This window comes from Scyliorhinus canicula, chromosome 5 (genome assembly GCF_902713615.1).
Source record: "Scyliorhinus canicula chromosome 5, sScyCan1.1, whole genome shotgun sequence".
In the NCBI taxonomy this organism is placed as follows: Eukaryota; Metazoa; Chordata; class Chondrichthyes; order Carcharhiniformes; family Scyliorhinidae; genus Scyliorhinus; species Scyliorhinus canicula.
Window position 1 is genome coordinate 158,653,154 of NC_052150.1, and position 23,937 is coordinate 158,677,090.

General features: G+C 45.5%; 1 protein-coding gene across 2 annotated transcripts in view; it reads right to left on the reverse strand.

The window, feature by feature from the left end:
* LOC119966364 (glycerol-3-phosphate dehydrogenase 1-like protein) overlaps nucleotides 1-23,635 on the reverse strand; it is a 58,546-nt gene extending 34,911 nt beyond the window's left edge. Inside the window, exons 1-5 of one of the 2 annotated variants that reach the window (XM_038797899.1) lie at nucleotides 23,511-23,625; nucleotides 6,157-6,246; nucleotides 5,454-5,631; nucleotides 4,119-4,259; nucleotides 2,650-2,788 (exon numbers count right to left, since the gene is read on the reverse strand). In XM_038797899.1, coding sequence (XP_038653827.1) covers nucleotides 2,650-2,788; nucleotides 4,119-4,259; nucleotides 5,454-5,561 — 388 coding nt within the window. In that variant the 5' untranslated portion in view covers nucleotides 5,562-5,631; nucleotides 6,157-6,246; nucleotides 23,511-23,625. Of the gene's footprint in view, nucleotides 1-2,649; nucleotides 2,789-4,118; nucleotides 4,260-5,453; nucleotides 5,632-6,156; nucleotides 6,247-23,510 lie in introns of both variants that reach the window. The other variant, XM_038797897.1, reaches the window with a different exon arrangement.
* Nucleotides 23,636-23,937: the final 302 nt, after the last annotated feature.

A 23,937-nucleotide genomic window follows, 5' to 3' on the forward strand; every position in this document is an offset into this window, starting at 1 on the left:
GCCGCCTACGCCAAATCTGTTTTTCGGGGGATGCTCCATTCTCCGCCCAATCGGGAACCCCGATCACGTGCCGGGCAATGGAGAATACACCCCTTTCTTTCCTGTCTGCCAACCAGTCTTCTATCCAACTAAATACATTACCCCAAATCCCATGGGCGGAATTCTCCGCAAGGCCCGACGCCGTTGTAAAACCCGGAGAGGTTCACGATGGCGTCGGAGGCCGCTCCTGGCCCCCTATTCTCCCCCCCCCGGGGGGGCTAGGAGGGCCGTGCTGTAAATCTCAGCCGCCGGGCCTTGTCGCTGGCGTCGAGGCCCGGCGTGCCGAGAATGACGCGGCCAGCGTGCCTAATGACGTCAGCCGCGCATGCGCGGGTTGGCCGGCTCCAACCCGCGCATGCGCGGCTGACGTCACGACAGATGACGGCTGAAACTCGCGCATACGCGGTTGCAGTCTTCCCCTCCGCTGCCCCGCAAGACGTGGTGGCTTGATCTCGCGGGGCTCGGAGGGGAAAGAGTGCGTCCCGTTGAGACGCCGGCCCGACGATCGGTGGGCACCGATCGCGGGCCATCCCCTCCCGAGCACGGTCGTGGTGCTCACTTCCATCTCCGCCCCCCACAAGCCACAAAACAGCTGCTGGCGCCATGTTCACACCGGCAGCGACCAGGTGTGGTTGCCACCGGCGTGAACCGGTCGGGATCAGCCGGCCGCTCAGCCATTCGGGTCAGAGAATCACGGGTCGCCGTGAAAAACGGCGGCCCACGATTCTCCGAGCAGTGTGTCGCAAAACGTGACACGCCATTTTGGATTGGGGGGGGGGTGGGAGAATCGTGGGGGGTGCCAAAGCGGCCCTCCCTCCATTCTCCCACCCGGCATGGGAGCGGAGAATCGCGCCCCATGTGCTTGAACTTTACACACTAATCTCTTGCGTGGAATTATTTTTTTTTTAAACTTAGAGTATCCAAGACATTTTTTCCAATTAAGGGGCAATTTAGCGTGGCCAACCCACCTACTCTGCACATCTTTGGGTTGTGGGGGCAAAATCCACGCAAACACGGGGAGAATGTGCAAACTTCACACGGACAGTGACCCAGAGCCAGGATCAAACCTGGGACCTCGGCATCGTGAGGCCGCAGTGCAAACCCACTGCGCCACCATGCTGCCCTGAATTGCTTACTTCTGCTCCTAATACTATGTGCTCACAATAATGCACAGAATAACATTTCCTTGTAATTTTAGAAAATCGATGCTCCGTTATATGCTATTTTATGTTTCCAGTACAAGTGCCTCATTAAGCAACATTTACAGTTCTGTTTCTTGTTTACTTATTTGCTTTTTCTTTCAAATAACACCCCATCTCTTACAAAGTCAATGACTACAGGTGGTATAAGGTTCAATAGGCCCTAGTAATCTCTTGTGTCCGAGCTTTGACTGAAAGTATTAGCTGGCTATTTTGATTCAATAGCTCTCCTGCAGGGGGTCAGTCAATGGATAACACTCATGAGTGGAAAGCCTGATTATTCTTTCCCCTCACTAGTTCGGAGAGGTAAAACTAATTAAAGTATGACTGCAATCACACCAATTCAGATCAGCCAACTCAGTACAAACCATTAACCTTCTAATTTGCATGATTTGTGTTATGCATGCAATTCATTTTTTACAAAAAGATTCTGCCAGTCCCTTCCTCAGATAGCTTTTCTAATATAAAAGTTTTTTTAAATTTAGAGTATCCAATTCTTTATGAGGCTCTCTACAGTGGGCTGCAGGGCTCACTCGTGCCTGACACTGTGTCGCCCCTCACCCGCCCTGGGGATTCCCAGAATCTGGCACATCATAATTGAAGGTTCTTTTGTTTTTCTCCCTCCGTAGATGTTTCAGGCAGTGTCCTATTGGGCTCCCTCCCTCCACCAACACCCGACTCCCTCCCTCCCCACCATCCTCCTTTCCCCTCTCTCCCCACAACCCCCTTCCTTTCCCTTCTGTTGGTACAGAGGCGAGGGTATCTGGTCTCTCCAGCGCAAAGTTTAGTGCTTGTACCATTTGTTTTTTGTAGAAACGTGTAGTGAACTGTTTTAATAATCAGAATATCCTACTCCCCCTCCCTGTACGTTGGTACTGAGGGGAGGGTACCCTGTTTCTCCAACACAAAATTAGTGTTTGTACCGTTCGGCCTTGCATTTTTTTTTTACTGTTTTAATAAAAAAATATGGCCAATCCACCCGCTCTGCATATCTTTTGGGTTGTGGGGGTTTGACCCACACAGACACGGGGAGAATGTGCAAACTCCACACAGTGTCTCGGGGCTGGGTTCGAACCCGCGTCCTTGGCGCATGAGGCAGCAGTGCTAACCACTGTGCTGCCCTTTTCTAATATAAAAAAGTTAAGGGTGATTACAACCCCTCTACATCATTTCTGCCCATAACTGCCAGGAGGGGGTTACAGGTCATGAAGAGAATAGAACACTGCAACAAGTAAAACATGTAACTTTCAAGCATCCTGAAGTGGAGATTTAATACATTACAACGCATAGCATATCCTCAACTGGAGGTCTAACCCACTGCATCACAATTTAGAGCACAGAAAATTGGGATTAAATTTTTTAAAAGTTTGGTAATGTAAAAATACAGTTGTTGAAAAGCAAACAGATTTACCTATTGTCGTTTCACAGAATTTCTCCGCTGCAACCTCATTGGCTATATTGGCCCCCATTAATACACTAACGTCAATTTTCATTTTCTCCCTGATTATATCAGAAATCAATTTTAGCCCCTCAGGCCCTTCATCAATTCCCTGAATCAAGCATAAATGAAGAAATAGAGTAATTAAAGGGGGGGAAACGCAATGAATGAAACATTTTACAACAGAGTTTGCAATTTCTAAGAAGTTATCTGTTAATGACAATTTCATGTTTTCAATATAATCCCTTAGCGCATCATTGTTCATTGTAAAGTCAAGCAGTTAATTAAAAAATGGGGCTGGATTTTAATATTCATCATTCAGTTGTGCCCTCATGACATACAATGCACAATGTAATAGAAATAATGCTGAGTTTGATAAATGTTGAATACCTGGCACATAAAAGATTTGAAACATAATTTCTTATTGACTAACTTGCTGAGTTCTTGGTCATGAATCGGAGATAACAGCAAGATCCAATCTCGGGACATGAATTTTACAAAAGGTAATTATGGTACATCAATGAATTATTCCAAACACTCAGCCACACAGGGGACACCCACTTATTCATCTTTAATAATTCATTTGTCAAATCGCTCTCCACCCAATCACCCAGTTTCTGTAGCTTATAAAACACCACCTCCCCCTTGCATCAACTTATTACATAATCAACATATAGGTATAGCCCATGAAGATTAAAGTTCAAGGAGGAAAGACAACAGTAGTTTTGCAGTTTAGGGTTTGAATGGTATAATAAACAGTACCCAATTACAAAACCGTCCAAGCCAAAACAGAAATGTTGGATGCATTCACTGTGCTTGCCGCAGATGCTGACTGGTTTGCTGCACATCAGCATTGTCTGCTTTTTTTTTTAAACCATTGTTAAATGAGCTGTGGAGAGGCAAAATCAAAACTGAAAAGAAAGCTGCAGTTGGGAGAGGACAGGCAGTTTAACTGATCTATCATTGTCTAGGATCAGTAGGGTTATGCTGCATTCGCTTTAGCACCAGGAAAGATTACTGCAGGGAAAGAAGCAAGTCAGTTTATCATTCATGCCTATGACAACTCTTTGTTTGAGTAATCCAAAAGTAATTCTGCTGAGGCCTGCTTTCCCTTTGTAGTCTTATATCTTCCTCTGCTTCACATTTTTCTCTTAAAAGATGTAAGAAATCTACACTGGTCGTCCTTGATTAATCCACACATTTTTAAATACTCACTAATTTTATCTCAAATTTTAGATTACAGATTCTAAGAGATAGCATAGATGAAAACTTGGAGGAAAATTAGTCAGTAAGGAACTTTATCAACAATGGAAGTCATGAGTTGAAGTTGTATAAACACTGTAGGCTGACAGAATCTCATCCAAAATTCTAACATAGTAAAGATCGTACTTGTTCCTCCCCACCGTTGTGGCAATCAGAAGCAAGGGAAAATATACAAGTACCTTTATAAGACTAATGCCAAGAGCTTTCGGTGGCACTTGATCAACTATCTCATCACACAATTTGCGGATAAATTGGTGTGGTACAACAAACACTAACAGATCTGCACCGCGTACAGCATCCTTCACATCTGGAATTGCAACCTGCAATAAATCACAAGAGTCTTAAAAAGTAATCGTACAGGAAGCAGATGGTGTTCATTTGCAAATAGGACCTTCACATTCAACCTTCTGAAGATTAGCGCGTCACATCCCAACTGCATCTGCCCATCAGTAGCACATACTTGCTTTCTCTAGTTCACCACAGAGACCTGTCACTCCACTGTCTGAAAGAACTGTTACAGGTCAGGTAGTAGGGTAAAAATAGTGGTGCGCCAGAGATGTCAATAAACAGAAAGAAAGGCTTGCGTTTATGTAGCACCTTTTATGACCTCTGGTTGCCCCAATATGTTTTACAGCAAATGAACAGATTCACAATTGGTTATGTATAATAACAGTGGAATCATAAGCCAATGTCATTCTTTTTTCTTTCCTCTTCCCAAGGTTTGGCTCCTTGATATACAGGAGATCACATGGTGGCAAAGACAATTATATTATACTATTATGGGCGATGGTTTAGAGAACACAAAAGTATATAATGAAGTTCACCTGACCCATAAACTTTTAATAGATTTTTGTTATGGGGAGCACAAGGACCTACTTTACAGGTGTGATGCAACAGAGATCTAAAGTATTTTTCAAACAAAAACAATGTTTATTCTATGAATCTAGTTAACATTTTATAAACACCCAGTAACCATCAACCATCAGCACTGATAATCCCCACAGATACAATACTCTATTGCTTTCGTAATAACTTTCATAGCAACATCCATAAGTCAAATCCCCTTTTTAACAAAGACAGCAGGTTTGAATTCTCTACAGAAAGCAGGTATCATTTTTAAATTATCAAGTGAGCTGAAGTCATTCTTTAGATTGCAGAGAGAGATCAATACACCTTCTTGCTTGAATGCAGCTCCCACCTGCCTAAAACGAAAGTAAAACACAAAGCAGCTTCCAGCTCAAAACAAAAGTAAAAGAATCACATTCCAGCTCCACCCACACAATGACATCAATGCAGCTGTATGATAAACACACTTTTCTTAAAGAGACCCTCACATGACAATACCTTAAATGAAATGAAGGAAAAACTAAGGCCTCAAGCATTATAACAACCTAATATTTTATTTATTTTTAAATAATAAAAATATTGTAACCTTAGTCAGTTAAAAAAAAAATAGTAATTTCTACTTTAAAAGAAAATGAGTTCGTCAACATTTTTTCTGACTACTACCTTACCACATTTTCAGGCAGTTTGTATCCAGGCAGATATTTAACATTCTCATGATCTTGGTTCAGAATTTCAGTTAGCTTCCTGCCATTAACCAGTTCTTCAAAGACCCACATATTGACCGTGGTGGCAAATTTCTGAATCGTCTGTACATTGTTTCCAACGATTTTCGCGATTGCAGAGCCCCTGAGGAAACAGCATGTAAAGGGACTTACTCATGAGCCATTTTTCAGCTTGATGGGGTAGTGCACATTTTTATACTATCAATGCAAGTAGCTGGAGACATCTGAAAAATGTTACAGATTATGCAAACATATATGAAAAACAGTGCAAAAACATTAAGTCAACAGTAAACACATGAGCAATTCTGGATTTATTTATTTTTGTCATGTACAAAAGTTATCCACCATTACCCACCCACCCTGCCACCTGAATACCCACCTAGCTCAATATAGTAATGTATCATGATGCAGTACTGAGCATCACAGACTAGAAAAATTCTAATTTACTGTGGCACTGATAGGTCAGGTTGACGGTGAGAAATTAATTGGCTTTTGTGTCCAAAAATGCTGGGAGTGAAGGGAGAGGGGTAAACACAACAGAAAACAGAACTAGCTCAGGTTCTTGTTCCTGACTGCTACTGTTAGACACTCGGCGAGAAGGAGCTTGACTGCAATGATCCTCACAGTCAAATGGTCCGGCAATACTCACTGTCCAGTCTCACACGATGAATGGCCACTTGGGCAAGGTACTGAAGAGCTGCTGCCACATGTGGAACTGTTATGCAGAATGATTCATTGCCTTCAAGAGAAATGGGATAAAGGGAGAAAAGCCAACAGGAAAAGTGGGGAAGGGGAGAAAGAAAGTTATGGAACAGTTAAGCTCATAGAACTTTTTAATTAAGTCTAATGGAACATAGTAACCAATGTTTATTCCGTACATTTCCATAGTGCACACATTGCAAACGCTTTTCATCATGCTTCAATTATCTTCATTTGTATATGCACTTTTGAGATTGAGGGATTGAAGATGTGTGCAGAACAAAGGATATTAAACATGACATCATGCCTTCTATCATATACAAGCTAATCATGTGTCATTATATTTACTGACAATTATAAGCCTGTCAAAAAAATTGGGGGCAGCATGGTGGCGCAGTGGTTAGCACTGCCGTCTCACGGCGTCGAGGTCTCAGGTTCGAACCCGGCTCTGGGTCACTGTCCATGTGGAATTTGCACATTCTTCCCGTGTCTGCGTGGGTCTCACCCCACAACCCAAAGATGTGCAGGATAGATGGATTGGCCACGCTAATTTGCCCCTTAATTGGAAAAAATAAATTGGGTACTCTTAAATTTTTTAATAAATAAATAAATAAAACTGTCAAAATCCAAAATCAGAAGACGCCTCCGATATATTTCTAGAATAGGTTGAGGTGCTCAATCTCCTTCATCCACTGGGAGTTAAGGAGTCAATGTGCTCCAACTGCACAGGTAAATCTGTGCCCCAAATGCAATGGGGTAGGGGCATTTGTGGGACTAGAGGATCATGGAAGTGAGTGGAATGGTTGGCGTTGTCCGATAATAGCAAGTCGATTGGCAATTTGCCCCTAATCAGCAAGCTCGGCCTTGGCTTAAATCGATGGATTTCCCAAGATTCAGGTCAGGGTCAAATTTCAAATGGCGAACAAAGATGAGTTATAAAGCTGCATTACAATATGAGTTATAAAGCTGCATTACAATATTTAAAGTGCCAACTCGCCTCCTTGGAGCAGATTGGTCGTCTGTCGCCAATCCAGTCTTCCTTAAAACTCAAAGTAAGAAACTTGAAGGCAGGTTCTTATCAGGATCTAGACTTTAAACACCCCACCAGCCAAACCAAATCCCTATAACAAAGCTCATTACTGTGCTGCTTTGACACAAGGGTCTTTGACACCGCATGCTCCCTCTCCTAGGACAACCAGCCGCGAATGGAGCCATGCAAGAGGTGCAGTTGGGTCGGATAACCCCCTTGGTTACCTACTGCCTGGACCTGTTGATGGCAAGTTTGGCTTGGCCTAGGAGCAGGTTCACAAGAGCGTCCTCCTCTATCCCCGCCCCTCTCGATGGCATGAATTGGAGGGCACAACTGAAGCTTAGAACTAACTTTTTTTTTCATAATTCTTTCTGCGGGAAAGATGGAAATGGTATCAAGGATTTAGTTACAAGAGTTTTGATTTAGTGTTGGTAATCAAGGAACTTGTCTAGCACATGGAGCATAAACAACATCATAGAGCTGTCATGCCTAACAGCCTGTTTCTGTACTATAAAAGTCTATGCAGCAAATTGACTACTAAGATGTAAATTTATAAACGTTTTTCATTTTCCTCAAAAGGAACTTTCTGAGGGCAGCACGGTGGCCTAGTGGTTAGCACAACCGCCTCACGGCGCTGAGGTCCCAGGTTCGATCCCGGCTCTGGGTCACTGTCCGTGTGGAGTTTGCACATTCTCCCCGTGTCTGCGTGGGTTTCGCCCCCACAACCCAAAAATGTGTAGAGTAGGTGGATTGGCCACGCTAAATTGCCCCTTAATTGGAAAAAATAATTGGGTAATCTAAATTTTACAAAAAAAAAAAATAAAAAAAAAAGGAACTTTCTGGATCGTGCAGTTGGAGCTGTTGTTTTTGACAAATTTTTAAGTTTCTGCAAGATTAGAAGTAGCTTTTTTTGAAGTAAGGAGGTTGCTCCCTACCGTGAAATTGTTAACTGTTTTAGTGCGCAATTTTGAGCATTTGTAGAACTGAAAATCAAGAGTGCAGTACAAATGGTGGTAAATTTTTGTAAATGAAGTAAAACATATGCGGAGATATTCATTTGCAGTGTACTGCAACTATTAGCTCATTTGTGAGTGTGACAGTGCCCAATTATGTTCGGCAACTGATCAGTTTTCAGTTGCTTATGCACGAGTAACCTTCTGTCACTGTGCAAGGTTCACACTGTACTGTAGCATCCAACAGCTATTAGGGAACACGAGGAGTGACACCAATAAGTTAATGAGTCGCAAATGCCAGCCAGGCAAGAGATGGATCAGGGCCAGCTGGGAGCACAAAGTTCAGCCCTTGCTATCAGCTTCTTGCAAACTACACATGTTATGCAATTAACTTTTTTTTTAAAAAACAGCAATTACTGATTTTGCAGCATATTTACATTTCCTTTTTCAATAGTAAACATCTTTCAGCAGCATCAAGAGCAACAGGCGCTGAAATTTATTTCAGTAATAATATACAAACATTTAACATATTAATAACCATTCTTCCAATTGTTATTTTAACTCAAGGTGTTAACTATTCATTTTTTACAATATAAAACTAGATTACAGTTCCTACAACTACTTTATTTTCATATCTTAAAATATCTAGAACTCTTCCTGGAGCAGCTATTTTTGGCTGAAAACAAAATTCCAAATTACTTGAAAATGCAGCAAATTAAGTTATTAAATTGATGGTCAACTTTTATTCTTCGGGTGGCATTCAGGCAATAAATAACAGGTGGGACTGTCTACATCTGAACCAGAGCGGACTAACATCCTTGCCGGCAGGTTGGTTATGCTGTTGGGAGGAGTTTAAACTCATTTATCGGGGGAGTGGACAGTGACTGTCAGCAGAATAGGGGCACAGCATAATACAATAAAGCTATCAAGTCACAGCGAATACAGCTGTATTAAGTTGCAAGGGAGTACGGCAAGGCCGGATGGCTTCTTCTTCGCGGCCCCCGAGTTCGGAGGCCTGGATCAACGACATGGCTGGGTTTATCAAGCTGGAGAAGGTTAAGTTTGCCCTGAGGGGGTCGGTACAGGGATTCTTTCGGCGGTGGCAGCCCTTTCTTGATTTCCTGGCCAAGGGGTAGAGGGTGGTCAGTCTCAGCAGCAACCTTGGGCCGGGGGGGGAGAAAGAGAGAGAGAGAGAGAGAGAGAGAGAGAGAGAGAGAGAGAGAGAGAGAGAGAGAGAGAGAGAGAAAGAAAGAGGTACCGGGGGGGTGGGTTCGGGCTGGTTAAGGGGGTTTGTTTTTGCGACGGTGGGCTTGTTATTTTCTTCTTTCTTGTATTGTTATTTGTTATTATTTATTATTCTGTTTGGGGGGGGGGGGGGAAATGGGGAGAGTTCTTTTCTTGTTTCGGTGTAGAACCACACCTTGTTTACTTTAACTGTGGGGAGAAAATTTGTTGTTGAAAAACTTGAATAAAAATTATTTTTTTAAAAAGGAAGAGGATGGACACGTGGAATTGCGATATAGTAGCCATCACGGAGGCTTGGTTGAGGGAAGGGCAGGGTTGGTAGCTCAACATCCCAGGATATAGAATCTTCAGACAGACAGAGGAGGAGGCATTGCATTATTAGTCAATGAGTCAGTTACTGCAATAAAGAAGGATGATATCTTGGAATAAAAAAGCGACAGCCACATTGCTAGGTATTTATTATACTCTCCCAGATAGTCAGCGAGAAATCAAGGAGCAAATATGTATGCAATTCGTGGTGGTAAAAATAACAAAAGGGTAACTATATTAGGTAATTTCAACTTATCCAACATTAATTGGGATAGTCATAGTGTTACGGGCTAAGATGGAGTGGAGTTCTTAAAATGTATACAAGAGAACTTTTTAGGTCAATATGTAGAGGGTCCAACAAGGGATGGCGCAGTACTGGACCTAATTCTGAGGAATGAAGCTGGACAGGTGGCTAAGGTGGTGATGGGGGAGCATTTTAGTAATAGTGACCACAACATGGTACAAATTAATGGTCACCACATTATAGGAAGGATGTGATTGCACTGGAGGGAGGGCAGAGGCAATTCACCAGGATATTGCCTGGGGTGGACCATTTAAGTTCTGAAGGCAGGTTGGATAGGCTTGGGTTGTTTTCAATGTAGCAGAGAAGACTGAGGGGCAACTTGATCGAGGTGTACAAGGTTATGAGGGGCATGGACAGGGTAGATAGGGAGCAGCTGTTACCCTTAATTGAAATTTCAGTCACGAGGGGACACAAGTTCAAAGTGAGGGGCAATGTGAGGAAAATCAATTTTACCCAGAGGGTGGTGACGGACTGGAGCGCACTGCCTGGGTGGATGATAGATGTGGGTTGCCTCACATCCTTTAAAAAATACCTGGATGAGAACTTGACATGTCATAACATTCAAGGCTATGGGCCAACTGCTGGCAAATGGGATTAGGTAGGCAGGTCAGGTGTTTTTCATGTGTCAGTGCAGACTTGAATGGCCAAAGGGTCTCTTTTGCACTGTATTTTCTGTGATTCAATAGGGGGCCAGGTTACCCTTGATTACTCATATACGTGGTTATCTGTGCTGAATGAAGGACCCGGATTCGAATCCCGGCTCTGGGTCACTGTCTGTGTGGAGTTTGCATATTCTCCCCGTGTCTGTGTGAGTTTCACACTCACAACCCAAAGATGTGTAGGGTAGGTGGATTGGCCACGCTAAATTGGCCCTTAATTGGGAACAAAAAATTGGGTACTCTAAATTTAAAAAAAATATGTTTGTAATCATTGAATTCACTCATCAATAACAGACAGTGGAAATAATTCCTATTTCCAAAATATTTAATCACAAATGAAAACACTTGAATGCCTTTTAAAGAATACTGCTCTCAGGCAAATACCTTTACCACTTGTTAATAATTTAGATTTCTGCATCCAGGCAGTTAAGATATACTTGAGAGACACATCTGAAGATTGGAGACCAGACAAGGCGAAGGAAAGGGTGGGTAGGGCAAGTTTTCCATTCTGGGTTGCATATGAAGATGCGTGGAGTGACGGTGTTGGTCAATAAGCGGGTGGCGTTTGAGGTGGGGAATATTGCAGCGGACTCGGTGGGGGCTTGTGATGGTAAGCGGGAAGTTGGAGGGGATGCCAGTGGTCCTAGTCAATGTTTATGCCCCAAATTGGGATGATGTGGCATTTATGAGGCGAGTATTAGGGAAGATTCCGGACCGGGGGGGGGGGGCTTTAATGCACCCGGGGATGGACCGGTCAAATTTGAGATCGGGTGGCAGCAAGGTGGTGCAAATAGTTAGCGCCGATGTCCCAGGTTCGATCACGGGCTCTGGGTCCCTGTCTGTGTGGGGTTTGCACATTCTCCCCGTGTTTGCATGGGTTTCGCCCCCACAACCCAAAAGATGTGCAGGATAGGTGGATTGGCCATGCTAAATTGCCCCTTAATTGGATAAAAAATGAATTGGATATTCTAAATTTATTTTTTTTAAGTTTGAGATCGGGGAGGGTGTCAGTGGTGGCAAAGGAGCTGAAGGGGTTTATGGAGCGCATGGACCTGTGGAGGTTTGGGAGGCTGAGGGTGAAAGAGTTTTCATACTTCTCCCATGTGCATAATGTCTACTCGCAGATTGATTTTTTTTGTGGTGGGGTAAGTCGTTACTGGCAGAGGTGGTGGACTCGGGATATTCGACGATCATGGTCTCGGGCCACGCGCCACATTTGGTGGACATGTGAGTGGATCCGGGGGGGGGGGGGGGGGGGGGGGGGGGGTTTCAACGTCCACAGTGGAGTTTGTATGTGGGGCTGTTAGCAGAGGAGGAGGAGATCTGTGAGCGGGTGAGGGCCACCATCAGGGGGTGTGGAGGTGAACGGTACAGGTGAGTTCTCGGCCACCACACTACAGAGGTACTCAAGGCAGTGTTCGGGGGAAGTTCATATTAACTCGGGCCCATAGGAAGGAGGAGGGGCAGCACGGTGACGTAGTGGGTTAGCCCTGATGCCTGACGGCGCCGAGGTCCCAGGTTCGATCACGGCTCTGCGTCACTGTCTGTGTGGAGTTTGCATATTCTCCCCGTGTTTGCGTGGGTTTCGCCCCCACAACCCAAGGATGTGCAAGGTAGGTGGATTGAACACGCTAAATTGCCCCTTAATTGGAAAAAATGTATTTGGTACTCTAGATTTTTTAAAAAGGGAGGAGGAGCGGGCAGAGGTGTCAAGGTTGGTGGACGAGATTATTCGGGTAGACAGAAGGTACGCCGAGGCCCCGGGGGCAGGATTGTTGAAAGACAGGCTATAGTTCCAGATGGAGTTTAGGTTGGTGTCCATAAGGAAGGCAATGGGGCTGTTACGGAGAGCCAGTATACGAGTACGGGGAGAAGGCTAGCAGGATGCTGGTCCACCAGTTCAGGAAGCAGGAAGTGACGAGGGAGATTGGCAGTGTGAAGGATGGCAAAGGTGGAATGGTATTGGATCTGGTGGGGGTGAATGGGTTGTTTGAGGAGTTTTAGAGGAGGGTTTATGAATTGGAGCCCCCGGCTGAGGGGGAGGGAATGTTGGATTTTCTGGACAGGCTGGAATTCCTCAGGGCGGAGGAGGGTCTGGTAGAGGGGCTGGGAGTGCCCATTGGATTGGTGGAGGTGCCCATTAGATTGGTGGAGGTGCTGGGGGCGATGCAGGCAGGGAAGGCCCCGGGTGCAGACAGTTCCCCAGTAGAGTTTTATAAAATTGTTTTTAGGTGACCTGGGACCCCTGCTAGTAAGGTCATTTAATGAAAAGAGGGAAAAGGGCGAGCTTCCCACTACGTTGGGGCAGGCCTCAATATCGCTGACCCTGAAGAAAGACAAGGATCAGTGTGGGGCATACCATCCCCATCCAATATCGCTGTTGAATGTGGATGCCACGTTGCTGGCTAAGATTCTGGCCTGCCGGATTGAGGATTGTGTGCCGGAGGTGATTGAGGGGGGGGTGTCAGGGAAGGGAGGCAAAGTCAGTCAATATCAGGCGCCTGCTAAATGTTATAATGACACCCCCAGAAATGTGGAGGTGGTGGTCGCGATTGTCTCGGATAAGGCTTTTGATTGGGTAGAATGGGAGTATTTGTGGGAGGTGCTGGGTGGTTCAGGTTTGGGCAGGGGACCGGGCGTTGGTGGTGAGTGTCAGAACTAATCGGGTTAGTTCGGGTACTTTAGGTTGTACAGGGGGACGAGGCAGGGTTGCCCATTTTCCCCATTGCTTTTCACCTGCGCGATAGAGCCACTGACAATGGCACTTAGAGCGTCTAACATCTAGGGGTTGGGAAGGGATTGAGTGGGGGGGGGGGGGGGGGGGGACACAACCTGCTGTTGTATATATCTGGGAAGCAGAGTGGATATTATGAACATTTTGGTGAAATTCGGTCAGTTTTTGGGGTACATACTAAACATGGGAAAGAGAAAGGTCTTTCCGATTTAGGCGAGAGGGGGCAGGAGAGGAGATTGGGCAAGTTGCCATTTAAGGTGGTGGGGATGAGCTTTAGGTATCTGGGTATTCAGGTGGCGCGGGGGTGGGAGAAACTACACAAGTTGAATCTGACTCAGTTGGTGGAGCAAATGAGGGGTGAATTTAAAAGGTGGGATGTGCTTCCGTTGTCATTGGTGGGGTGGGTGCAATCTGTAAAGATGACTGTGCTCCCGAGGTTTTTGTTTACATTCCTGAACCTCCCGATTTTTAATTGTTTTTTCATATTAAGGGGCAATTTAGCATGGTCAATCCACCTAGCCTGCACATCTTTGGGTTGTGGGGTGAAACCCACGCAGACGTGGAGAGAATGTGCAAACACACGGACAGTGACCCAGGGCCGGGATTCGAACCCGGGTCCTCAGCGCTGCAGTGTCAGTGCTAACCACTGCGCCACATGCCGCCATGTTATCCCCAAGGACTTTTTCAAGAAGGTTAACTCGCTGATATTGGGAATTGTGTGGGCAGGGAAGGCCCCTCAGGTAAAGAAAGCGTTGTTGGAGCGAGGGCGCAGGGGTTGCAGTTTGGCCTTGCCAAATTTAATGAATTATTATTGGGCGGCAAATATTTTTAAAATAGAAATCTAGAGTACCCAATTCATTTTTTGCAATTAAGGGGCAATTTAGCGTGACCAATCCACCTACCCTGTATATCTTTTGGGTTGTGGGGGCGAAACCCAGGCAAACACGGAGAGAATGTTCAAACTCCACACGGACAGTGACCTAGTGCCAGGATCGAACCTGGTATCTCAGCACCATGAGGCAGCAAGGCTATTTGGGTGGCAAACATAGCCATGGTAAGGAAGTGAGTAGTGGGGGAGGGGTCGGTCAAGGAATGGATGGAGGCAGCCTTGTGTAAGGGTACTAGTCTGGGAGCGCGGTTTTCGGCGCTTCTGCCGGCCAGGTACTCCACAAGCCAGGTGGTAGTGGCGGCCCTAAGGGTGTGGGGACAGTGAAGTCAGCACTTGAGGATCGAGGCTGCTCGATTTGTGGGAATCACAGATTCTCGCTGGGGGAATTGGATGGGGGTTTTCAGGATTGGCGGCGGGCGGGAATTGAGAGGTTTAGAGATTTGTTTGTGGAGGGCAGCTTCTCGAGTTTAGAAGAACTGATAGATGAGCACGTGTGGCCCAGGGGAAATGGGTTCAGATATTTACAGGCACGGAACTACGTGAGAAAGTATGTGCCATCCTTTCCTGATCTGCCGCACCCAGGGTTGCAGGACAAGATGCTGTCGAAAGTAGGGGTTGGAGAGGGCAAGGTGTCAGAGATATATAAGGAATTGATGGATTGGGAGGGTGCCCCGATAGGAGTACAGTACTTAAGTGAAAGTGGGAGGACGAGCTGGAGGCTGGGTTATGGGAGGAAGCTTTGAGGAGGGTGAATGGGCCCTCTTCATGTGCCAGGCTGATTCTCATCCAGGCCTGTGAATCATGTTCACATGTTTTGGGCCTGCCCGAACTTGCAGTGATTTTGGCGGGGATTCACTGATGTAATGGCAGAGGTACTGGGGGTGAAGGTGGTTCCGAATCCAGAATTGGCAGTGTTTGGAGTGTCGGAAGACCCGGAAGTCCAGGGGGCGGGGGAGGCCGACGTTCTGGCCTTTGCCTCTCTGGTAGCCTGGAGACGGATCTCGTTGGGGGTTGAGGGACTCAGAGCCTCCGAAACCAGGGGTATGGGTGAGCGACCTCACAGATTTCCTTAGATTGGAGAAGATTAAATTCACCTTAAGGAGGTCGATGGAAGGGATCGCCCCGAGATGGAACCCGTTCATTGACTTCTTCCAGAACAGTTATGTGAGCAGGAAAAGTCAGAAGTCAACTAGAAAAAGGTGGAGGCAGTGAGGGTGTGTGTGGTAGGGAGGGTGGGATGCAGTTGTTGGCTATTTAGAGTTATACAGTGTTCTGTTTGTTCTGTGTTGGTCACCTTTTTCATCCTGGATGTGGTTTGTTTGATGTTTATTTATAAATGCCTTCATAAACATATTTTTTTAAAAAAAGATATACTTGAACACTTTTCTAAAAGTATGCTGCATCTCATAAAGTTAGCTTGAGCTGCTGCTAATTGATTTTACCTGCATCCTTCTAATTTCAAAATGCTTAGCCTCTGTTCCTGTTTTCCTACAATTACATGTCCCAAATTAATTTATTATATGTTGAGCCCAGGATACCAGAAATGTTTTAAAAAGTGAGATATACAATGTTGCTGGATGATTTAGTACAGAAAGTTAAAATACTGTTTTAATCGGGCAGCACGGTGGCGCAGTGGGTTAGCACTGTGGCCTCACGGCGCTGAGGTCCCATGTTCGATCCCGGCTCTGGGTCACTGTCCGTGTGGAGTTTGCACATTCTCCCCGTGTTTTCAGGGTTTCACCCCACAACCCAAAGTTGTGCAGGGTAGGTGGATTGGCCACACTAAATCGCCCCTTAATTGGAAGCGAGGCCGGCCAGCAGCGACCAGGGGTGAACGGCACGAAATGGGCGCCGTGCTAACCCACGCATGCACAGTTGGGCCACGCTAACCCGCGTGGCCCAAGGGGCAGCAGGGTAGCATGGTGGTTAGCATAAATGCTTCACAGCTCCAGGGTCCCAGGTTCGATTCCCGGCTGGGTCACTGTCTGTGTGGAGTCTGCACGTCCTCCCCCTGTGTGCGTGGGTTTCCTCCGGGTGCTTCGGTTTCCTCCCACAGTCCAAAGATGTGCGGGTTAGGTGGATTGGCCATGCTAAATTGCCCGTAGTGTCCTAATAAAAGTAAGGTTAAGGGGGGGTTGTTGGGTTGCGGGTATGGGGTGGATGCGTGGGTTTGAGTGGGGTGATCATGGCACGGCATTGAGGGCCGAGGGGCCTGTTCTGTGCTGTACTGTTCTATGTTCTAGATGCGCGGGAGACTTCTTCAGTGCAGCGGCCCCGACGCAGCATGGCGTGGGGGTTCAGGGGCCGGCCACGCAACAAAGTAGGCTGAGGGGGGAGAGAGGCCGGCCCCACCAAATGGTGGGCCCAAATAGCAGGTCGGGCCCCATCGGAAGCCCTCCCCGGGGACGGAGACCCCCTGTGGTAGTATGACTAGGGGTATTACGGTACCTGGGAGTGTGAGCTGCCATTGGTGCAGAGGGCTCGCTGCCCATTGGCCCAAGTATCGTGTTCTCTGAATTCCTATTGGCTAAGAGGAAGGTAGCTTTGCATACAAGGCGGGGTATAAGAACCAGTGTCCCCCAGCAGCCAGACCATTTCTGTACGTCTGCTGCCGGGCTCACTTCTTGCTGATTAAAGCCTTTTGTTTCGGACTGCACCTACGTTTTGTGTCCATTGATTGTGCATCACCCCCCCAACCCACAGGCCGCCCCCGACCTTTCGCGCAGAGATCCCGCCGGCAGCGACCAGGGGTGAATGGCACCAGTCTGCCTCTCGGCCCAGAGAATCGCCGAACCCGCCACGGACTGCGGCCCGTGACCATGCCGCACCAAACGCGCCGGCCCAAATGGCGCCGATTCTCCAGACCCCCTCGGAACATTTGGGCCGGAGAATCGGCGGACCCGCTGCGGACAGCGGTCCGTGACCAGCGCCACGCCAAACGTGCCGATTCACCGCACTTTGGAGAATCGCACGCCGGCGTGGAGGCACGGTTGCAGCGATTCTCCGGCCCGGAGCTGGGAGAATCGTGCCCCTTTTTCTCATGGAACCAATTAAACATTACAAGTGAGGACTTCCTGTCTGCTGGAAATAAAATAGCAGATCCGTGTGCAAAAAGTCAGGTTTAGCTTTCAATTATAAAACCTTTACATGTTCTTTTTTTAAAAAAATAGATTTAGAGTACCCAATTTTTTTTTCCAATTGAGGGGCAATTTAGCGTGACCAATCCACCTAACCTGCACATCTTTGGGTTGTGGGGGCGAAACCCACGCAAACTTGGGGAGAATGTGCAAACTCCACACAAACAGTGACCCAGAGCCGGGATCAAACCTGGGACCTCGGCGCCATGAGACAACAGTGCTAACCACTGCACCACCGTGCTGCCCCAGAGCACCCTACTTAAGTCACGCCTCCACCCCATCACTTAAGGGGCAATTTTATCATGGCCAATCCACCTAACCTGCACATCTTTGGACTGCGGGAGGAAACTGGAGCACCCGTAGGAAACCCATACAGACACGGGGAGGAAGTACAAACTCCACACAGACAATCACCCAAGGCCAGAACTGAACCTGGGATCCTGGAGCTGCGAGACAGCAGTGCTAACTACTGTGCCAACGTGCTGCCCATCATAAATACCAGTGGCAACAATCCTTTGTAAAAAGTACTCATCACATACTGCACTTTCCTTCTATAAATATGTGACTTAGGACTGGATTGTACAGACGCAAATCCAGGCCCCACTGTGTGCTTCTGCAAAATGTGGTGTGATGACATGGGGTCAGCAATTCAATGTCATCGTGTCAGTCAACAGAAGGCGAGTGCCCCAAAATTAAAGTCCCACACACCATTTTGAAATAAACAATTAACAATCTAAGAACCAATGACTGGAATTTTTTGATGCCCATTCCATTGTTCGGAGTTGCACTGGAAAAACATTGGGAATGATTTACAGCAGATTTACACTGCAAGAGGCAGCACAAGAACGATTGAAAAGGCCTGCAAAAGGACTGTGGCTGCATGTAGTAGCAGAATCTGCTTCCGCAGGTGCCAACATTTGGATTTTGGAAGAGCTCATTTCTTCACTTTTGTTCGACTGACGTAACAAATAACAAGTGAAGGAGATAACGGGAGGTGGGGGTGCCCTTTAAAGTGGTGGCTATGACTGACTTCTGGTTCACGACTAAACCCCACATCTGCTTGACGTCCCACTCCACCCAATGTTAATTGGCCACCGGCCCGCTAGTAATTGCCTACTCAACACTTGATGATGTGGTGGATGCAGGAACAAATGGACCACACCCTTCCTATTTTGGAGTATTACTGAAAAAAAAAGCACCTTTTTAAAATCGAAGCTTTTTACCTTGCACTCATCAGGACAATTTGCAGGAATAGCAATGTCAGGGGTAACAACAAATTCATACAGAATGAGAAGAGAATGATGATTCCGCCACACTCCAGAAACCAGAAAATCCAGCCATTGCACTAAATGCAAGCAATTATTAGACTTGGGGAAAATTAGCCTGGATTTTGTGATGATAATGATGATTAAATTGTCAGCGTTTGCTTCATTACTCCATTGAAATTGACAGCAACGTCCAGAGTCCCCACGTAATATGGGAGTCCAGAAGTTATCAGCGAGTCTATGTTCTTTCCCAGAATGCACTGCAGAGGCTCCCACAGACTGCAATCAAAGTGAATCAATTGAATTAACAGAAATTTGCATGCATTGTTATGAGTACAAGGTCTTATAAGATGGTTATGTTTTAAACAGTCTCTCTGAATTAAAGGTAAAATGGAGCACAGGACCTATTACTAATTCTGCCTGATAGTCATGTTGGGGCCCAGTTATCATTGGGATAGAAATTAGGTGCCGGGTTTAACATCTGAACATGAAGGATTGAGCAGCTAACTTTGCCACATGCATTCACTGGCTCTTAGCCAGTCAGATTCAGAGACCCTGAAAGGAGAGGGGGGGGGGGGGGAAAGAGAGATATGCCGTGGTGTGTATGTAAAAAAGTGATTCCAAAGCTGAGAGAGCAGAACGTTAGTGAGAACAGACTTCCTATTTGAAGAGGTGGATCTTGTGGAAGTTTAAAGACCGACAAATCACCAGGTATCATCTTGCTGTGCTGAAAGTCAATTCAATTCTGCTCAAGACGAGTGAAGGGACTTTTAAAGAGACTCTGGAAAACTTGCAACATTGTAACAGGGATAAGAGAGCCTCTGCAAACTCTGGCAGGGAATCAGGATTTTAAAAACAAGATAACATTCGTGCAGAGAATGTGGTGTAATATTTACATGATGTACTGTTATTGGCCATGTTAAGAAAGTAATAAGGGATATCTTTTTTGTAGTTCAGCGTATCATAATAATAATCTTTATTATTGTCACAAGAAAGGCTTACTTAATAAAGATTATATTAACACTGCAATGAAGTTATTATGAAAAGCCCATGGTCGCCACACACTGGCGCTTGTTCGTATACACGAGAATTCAGAATATCCAAATTACCTGACAAAACGTCTTTCGGACTTTTCCTCCGGTGGGAGGAAACCGGAGCACTCGGAGCAAACCCTCGCAGACATAGGGAGAACATGCAGAGTCCGCACAGACAGTGACCCAAAGCGGGAATCGAACTTGTGACCCTGGTACTGTCAAGCAACAGTGCTAACCACTGCTACTTTGACAAAGTGTCATCTGGACTCGAAACGTTAGCTCTTTTCTCTCCTTACAGATGCTGCCAGACCTGCTGTGATTTTCCAGCATTTTCTCTTTGGTTTCAGATTCCAGCATCTGCAGTAATTTATTTTCATTCAGTGCTAACCATTGTGCTACCGTGCCACCCACATTAGTTGCCTACTAAGTAATGATTTTTAGTTTATTTGTTCCAGTGAACATCTTAAAACTTTAAATCTTGTCTTGTGGTTCCTTTAGGTTAGTTAGTGGAAATTAAAATCTCTTATTAAAAGTTACCAGTCTCTATCAGGGTTGTAGCATCTTAGGTTGTTAGTCTCAGTTCAACCAACCTTGAAAATGTTACACTTTGTTGTTTGATTTACTAACTTCATAATTAAGGCAAAAAGCCCCCAATACCTTTGAAAAACTAATCTTATATTTGTACAATGTCAATTGTTTCCATAATCGTGAAAAAAAATCCACATTTAAAATAAAAACTCTCTTTAATTTCACTATCTGAAAACTTAAATTAAAAATAGAAATATAGTGTTTTTAACTTCCTTGTTTTGGGAGTTTTGTTTCAGGCATGCAGACAATGTGACCCACTTAGTTGAGCATGACCAGTCCTCGATACTGGATATATTGGCCTGGGAGAGGACTTTCACATTGGTATGCCTACCCTGCTAATGATTTTGTAGAGGCAACGGTGGTGATATCTCGCCAGGGAATCGAGGTGTCTGCTATACATTGTCCATGTTTCTAATGCATACAGGAGGGCAGGGACCATGGCTGTTCTGTAGACCATGAGCTTATTACTGGATTTGAAGTCTCATCCTTCAAACACGGTTCCTCAGGCATCCGAAGACTGCATTGGTGTCGACGCTGGATTTAATCATCAATACCTTCTTGCACCGAGAGGAGGCTCCCGAGGTCTGGGAAATGATCCACATTGTCCAAGGTTTCACTGTGGATCTTGATGGTCGAGGGTGACAGTTGTGTGGCAGGAGCCAACGACTTACCAAGTGACTCCCCTTTCTAAGGCAGTACAATGCAGTATACAGTAGGATATATGCTTTTTACCCACAACTAATGGGGGTCAGTCAGCTGAACTGTTAGCCCGTGATGCGGAGCAAAGCCAACAGCATGGGTTCAGTTCCCACACCGGCTGAGATTATTCATGGTCCTCAATCTTGCCCCTCGCCGGAGGTGTGGTGACCCTCAGGTTAAATCACCACCAGTCAGCTCTCTCTCAAAGGGGAGAGCAGACCATGGTCCTCTGGGACTGTGGCGACAGTTACTCACAACTGTCTATTTTGTCACATCTGAATCAGAATGTAAATGCTAACTTTCTACTGAGGTTATGGAAAGGAACATAACTAAGGATTTCTGGACTCCGGCAGGATAACATCCAAATTCTTATCTGGAGAACCCAAAAATATAAACCATTTCTTTGGCTTTGACACAATGATGTTTTGCTTTTGAAGGAATACCTATATAAAATCAAGACAGTCAAATGCAAAACTTAATTCACACAAACAAAGAACGGTAGCATAGTGGTTAGCACAGTTTCTTCACAGCTCCAGGGTCCTAGGTTTGATTCCCGGCTTGGGTCACTGTCTGTGCGGAGTCTACAAGTTCTCGCCGTGTCTGCGGGGGTTTCCTCCGGGTGCTCCAGTTTCCTCCCACAGTCCAAAGATGTGCAGGTTAGGTGGATTGGCTATGCTAAATTGCCCTTAAGTGTCCAAAAAGGTTAAGTGGGGTTACTGGGTGACGGGGATAGGGTGGAGGTGTGAGCTTGGGTAGGGTGCTCTTTCCAAGGGCCAGTGCAGACTCGATGGGCCGAATGGCCTCCTTCAGCACTGTAAATTCTATGATTCTATGATTGTCCACTGTTGATTTAACAGCAGGCTTGAGATATTCAGCAGAATGCTTTATAATTGTCAGAGCTGGTTTATCCAAATTGGCAGCATGGGCCAAAATGCCAATTCATTGCAACACAACAGAAATAAATTGAAGATTTATTAAATTCTCAGTTCTCAAATACATCATCATTTGTTTAAGGGAACTATTAAAAGACAATAAAACTGTTATTCCAGTAGTGCCTAACATGCAGGTTGGATGGATTATATTATTGACACGTTGGCATTATCTTTCGAAAACTTGTACTTTGCCCACCACTCTATTGACATATAATGTTCTAAAGAACAATATGATAGTCTCCTGACCTCTGTTAACTTTATGTTGAACACTGAAACAGAATCCACTGAACTGGTTTAACATGCCAGTCAGCATAGCATAATGTAGCACATATTACTGTAGCCATCAAATATTTTCATTGATCTGACAACAGACATCTATGTAGTTTGCTTATTCCATGAAATTTCACATAGTAAATAACATTGTTGCATTACCTTCACAACTGAATACTCATTACATAGAAAGTACAATACCAAACAGGTGAATTGGCCCAACTGGTGTGTCGGATATTTTTCCTCTTCTTTAGCGATGTTGCCAACACTTCAGTTTTCAATGATTTATTGATCAAAGTTATTTCATCCCAATGAATTACACAAAAGCAATACTGGGGGGAATTTATTTACCTGCTAGATTATAGAGAACCTTGATAATTTAGCATTGCCTTGGGAGTCCAAAGTGCAGGTTAGGTAGGTTGGCCATGCTAAATTGCCCCTCCATGTCCAAAGATGTTTAGGTTAGGTTAGGTGGGATATGGGGATAAGGAAGGAGAGTTGGCCTTGGTAGGATGCTCTTCCAGAGGATCAGTGCAGATTCAATGGTCCCACTGGCCTCCTTCTGCACTGTAGGAATTCTATGGTTCTACGAACAGGGTTATGTGCGGATTCACACTCATAATTCCTCATGTCGCAAGACTAGCCCACCACCACCAAACAGAGAAATTCAACCCAGACTCTCCTCTGCCATCTTCCAAGCCACAGAACATTAAACATTGGGAGAGCTGAGGGGATAACAATAGAATGCATAAATGTAAAGAGGCTTAAAGAAAATAAATCCACTCTTACATGGCATAAATTAAATGTTACATACTGAATGAGAAGATCTTCTCAGATAACCCTGACGTGGTGAATTAGGGCTTCATTTAAATATCAACCTCTGCTAAGGTTACCCCGAGTGAAAGGGTGATCCTGCACTTGAAATGTCAAAATGTCAATTCAAAGCTGGCAAGTACGTTCAAATATCTTCTCCCTATATATGGCATGCAACAGGGAAACTCGTAAAAATAGGACATAATGCAGTTAAGAGACACTACTAGGACCACAGATTATTCCACATAACAAGTGTTTTAAAATAATGCAGCCGTTTACACTGGGAAACGTCAATACAATCCCAAATAAACGGAATTCAAACGATGCAACAATTGTAATCTTCGCCCTGGGTTGCCGGTCAGTGTTACCGCCTGCTGACAGTCCCCGACACCAGGTCACAAGCAAACAACAGCACACAACAACAACTCCCTCACTCCACTCACCAGTTTCCAGAGCCAATAATGCATACTTTCAAGGGTGCGGCCATTTGCGAACAGCACGGGATTTGCTCTTGACTTGGTCTAGCAGCAGCTGTCGGGAAACTCGGCAGAGCTTCAATCTGAGGGCACTGGCAACCGGCACTGGGCATGCGCTAATCCCTCATGTCACGTGGCCATGCTCCTCCTCTGCAGCGTGAAGATTGGAGCTGGACTTGGAGCTGTGAAGGGGGATAGGGGTGGAGCTGCTATTAAACTGGGACTGGAGATGGAGTTAGGATTGGGATGGGACAGGAACTGGAACTATGTCTCTGTATGGGGATGAAGTATCAGGGTCAGAGGTACTGATACAATGTAAAAATGCAAGCATTGTATCCACCTCAAGGATGAAGGTGCAAACTCCATCTTCACCATAAGAACTAGGAGCAGGAGT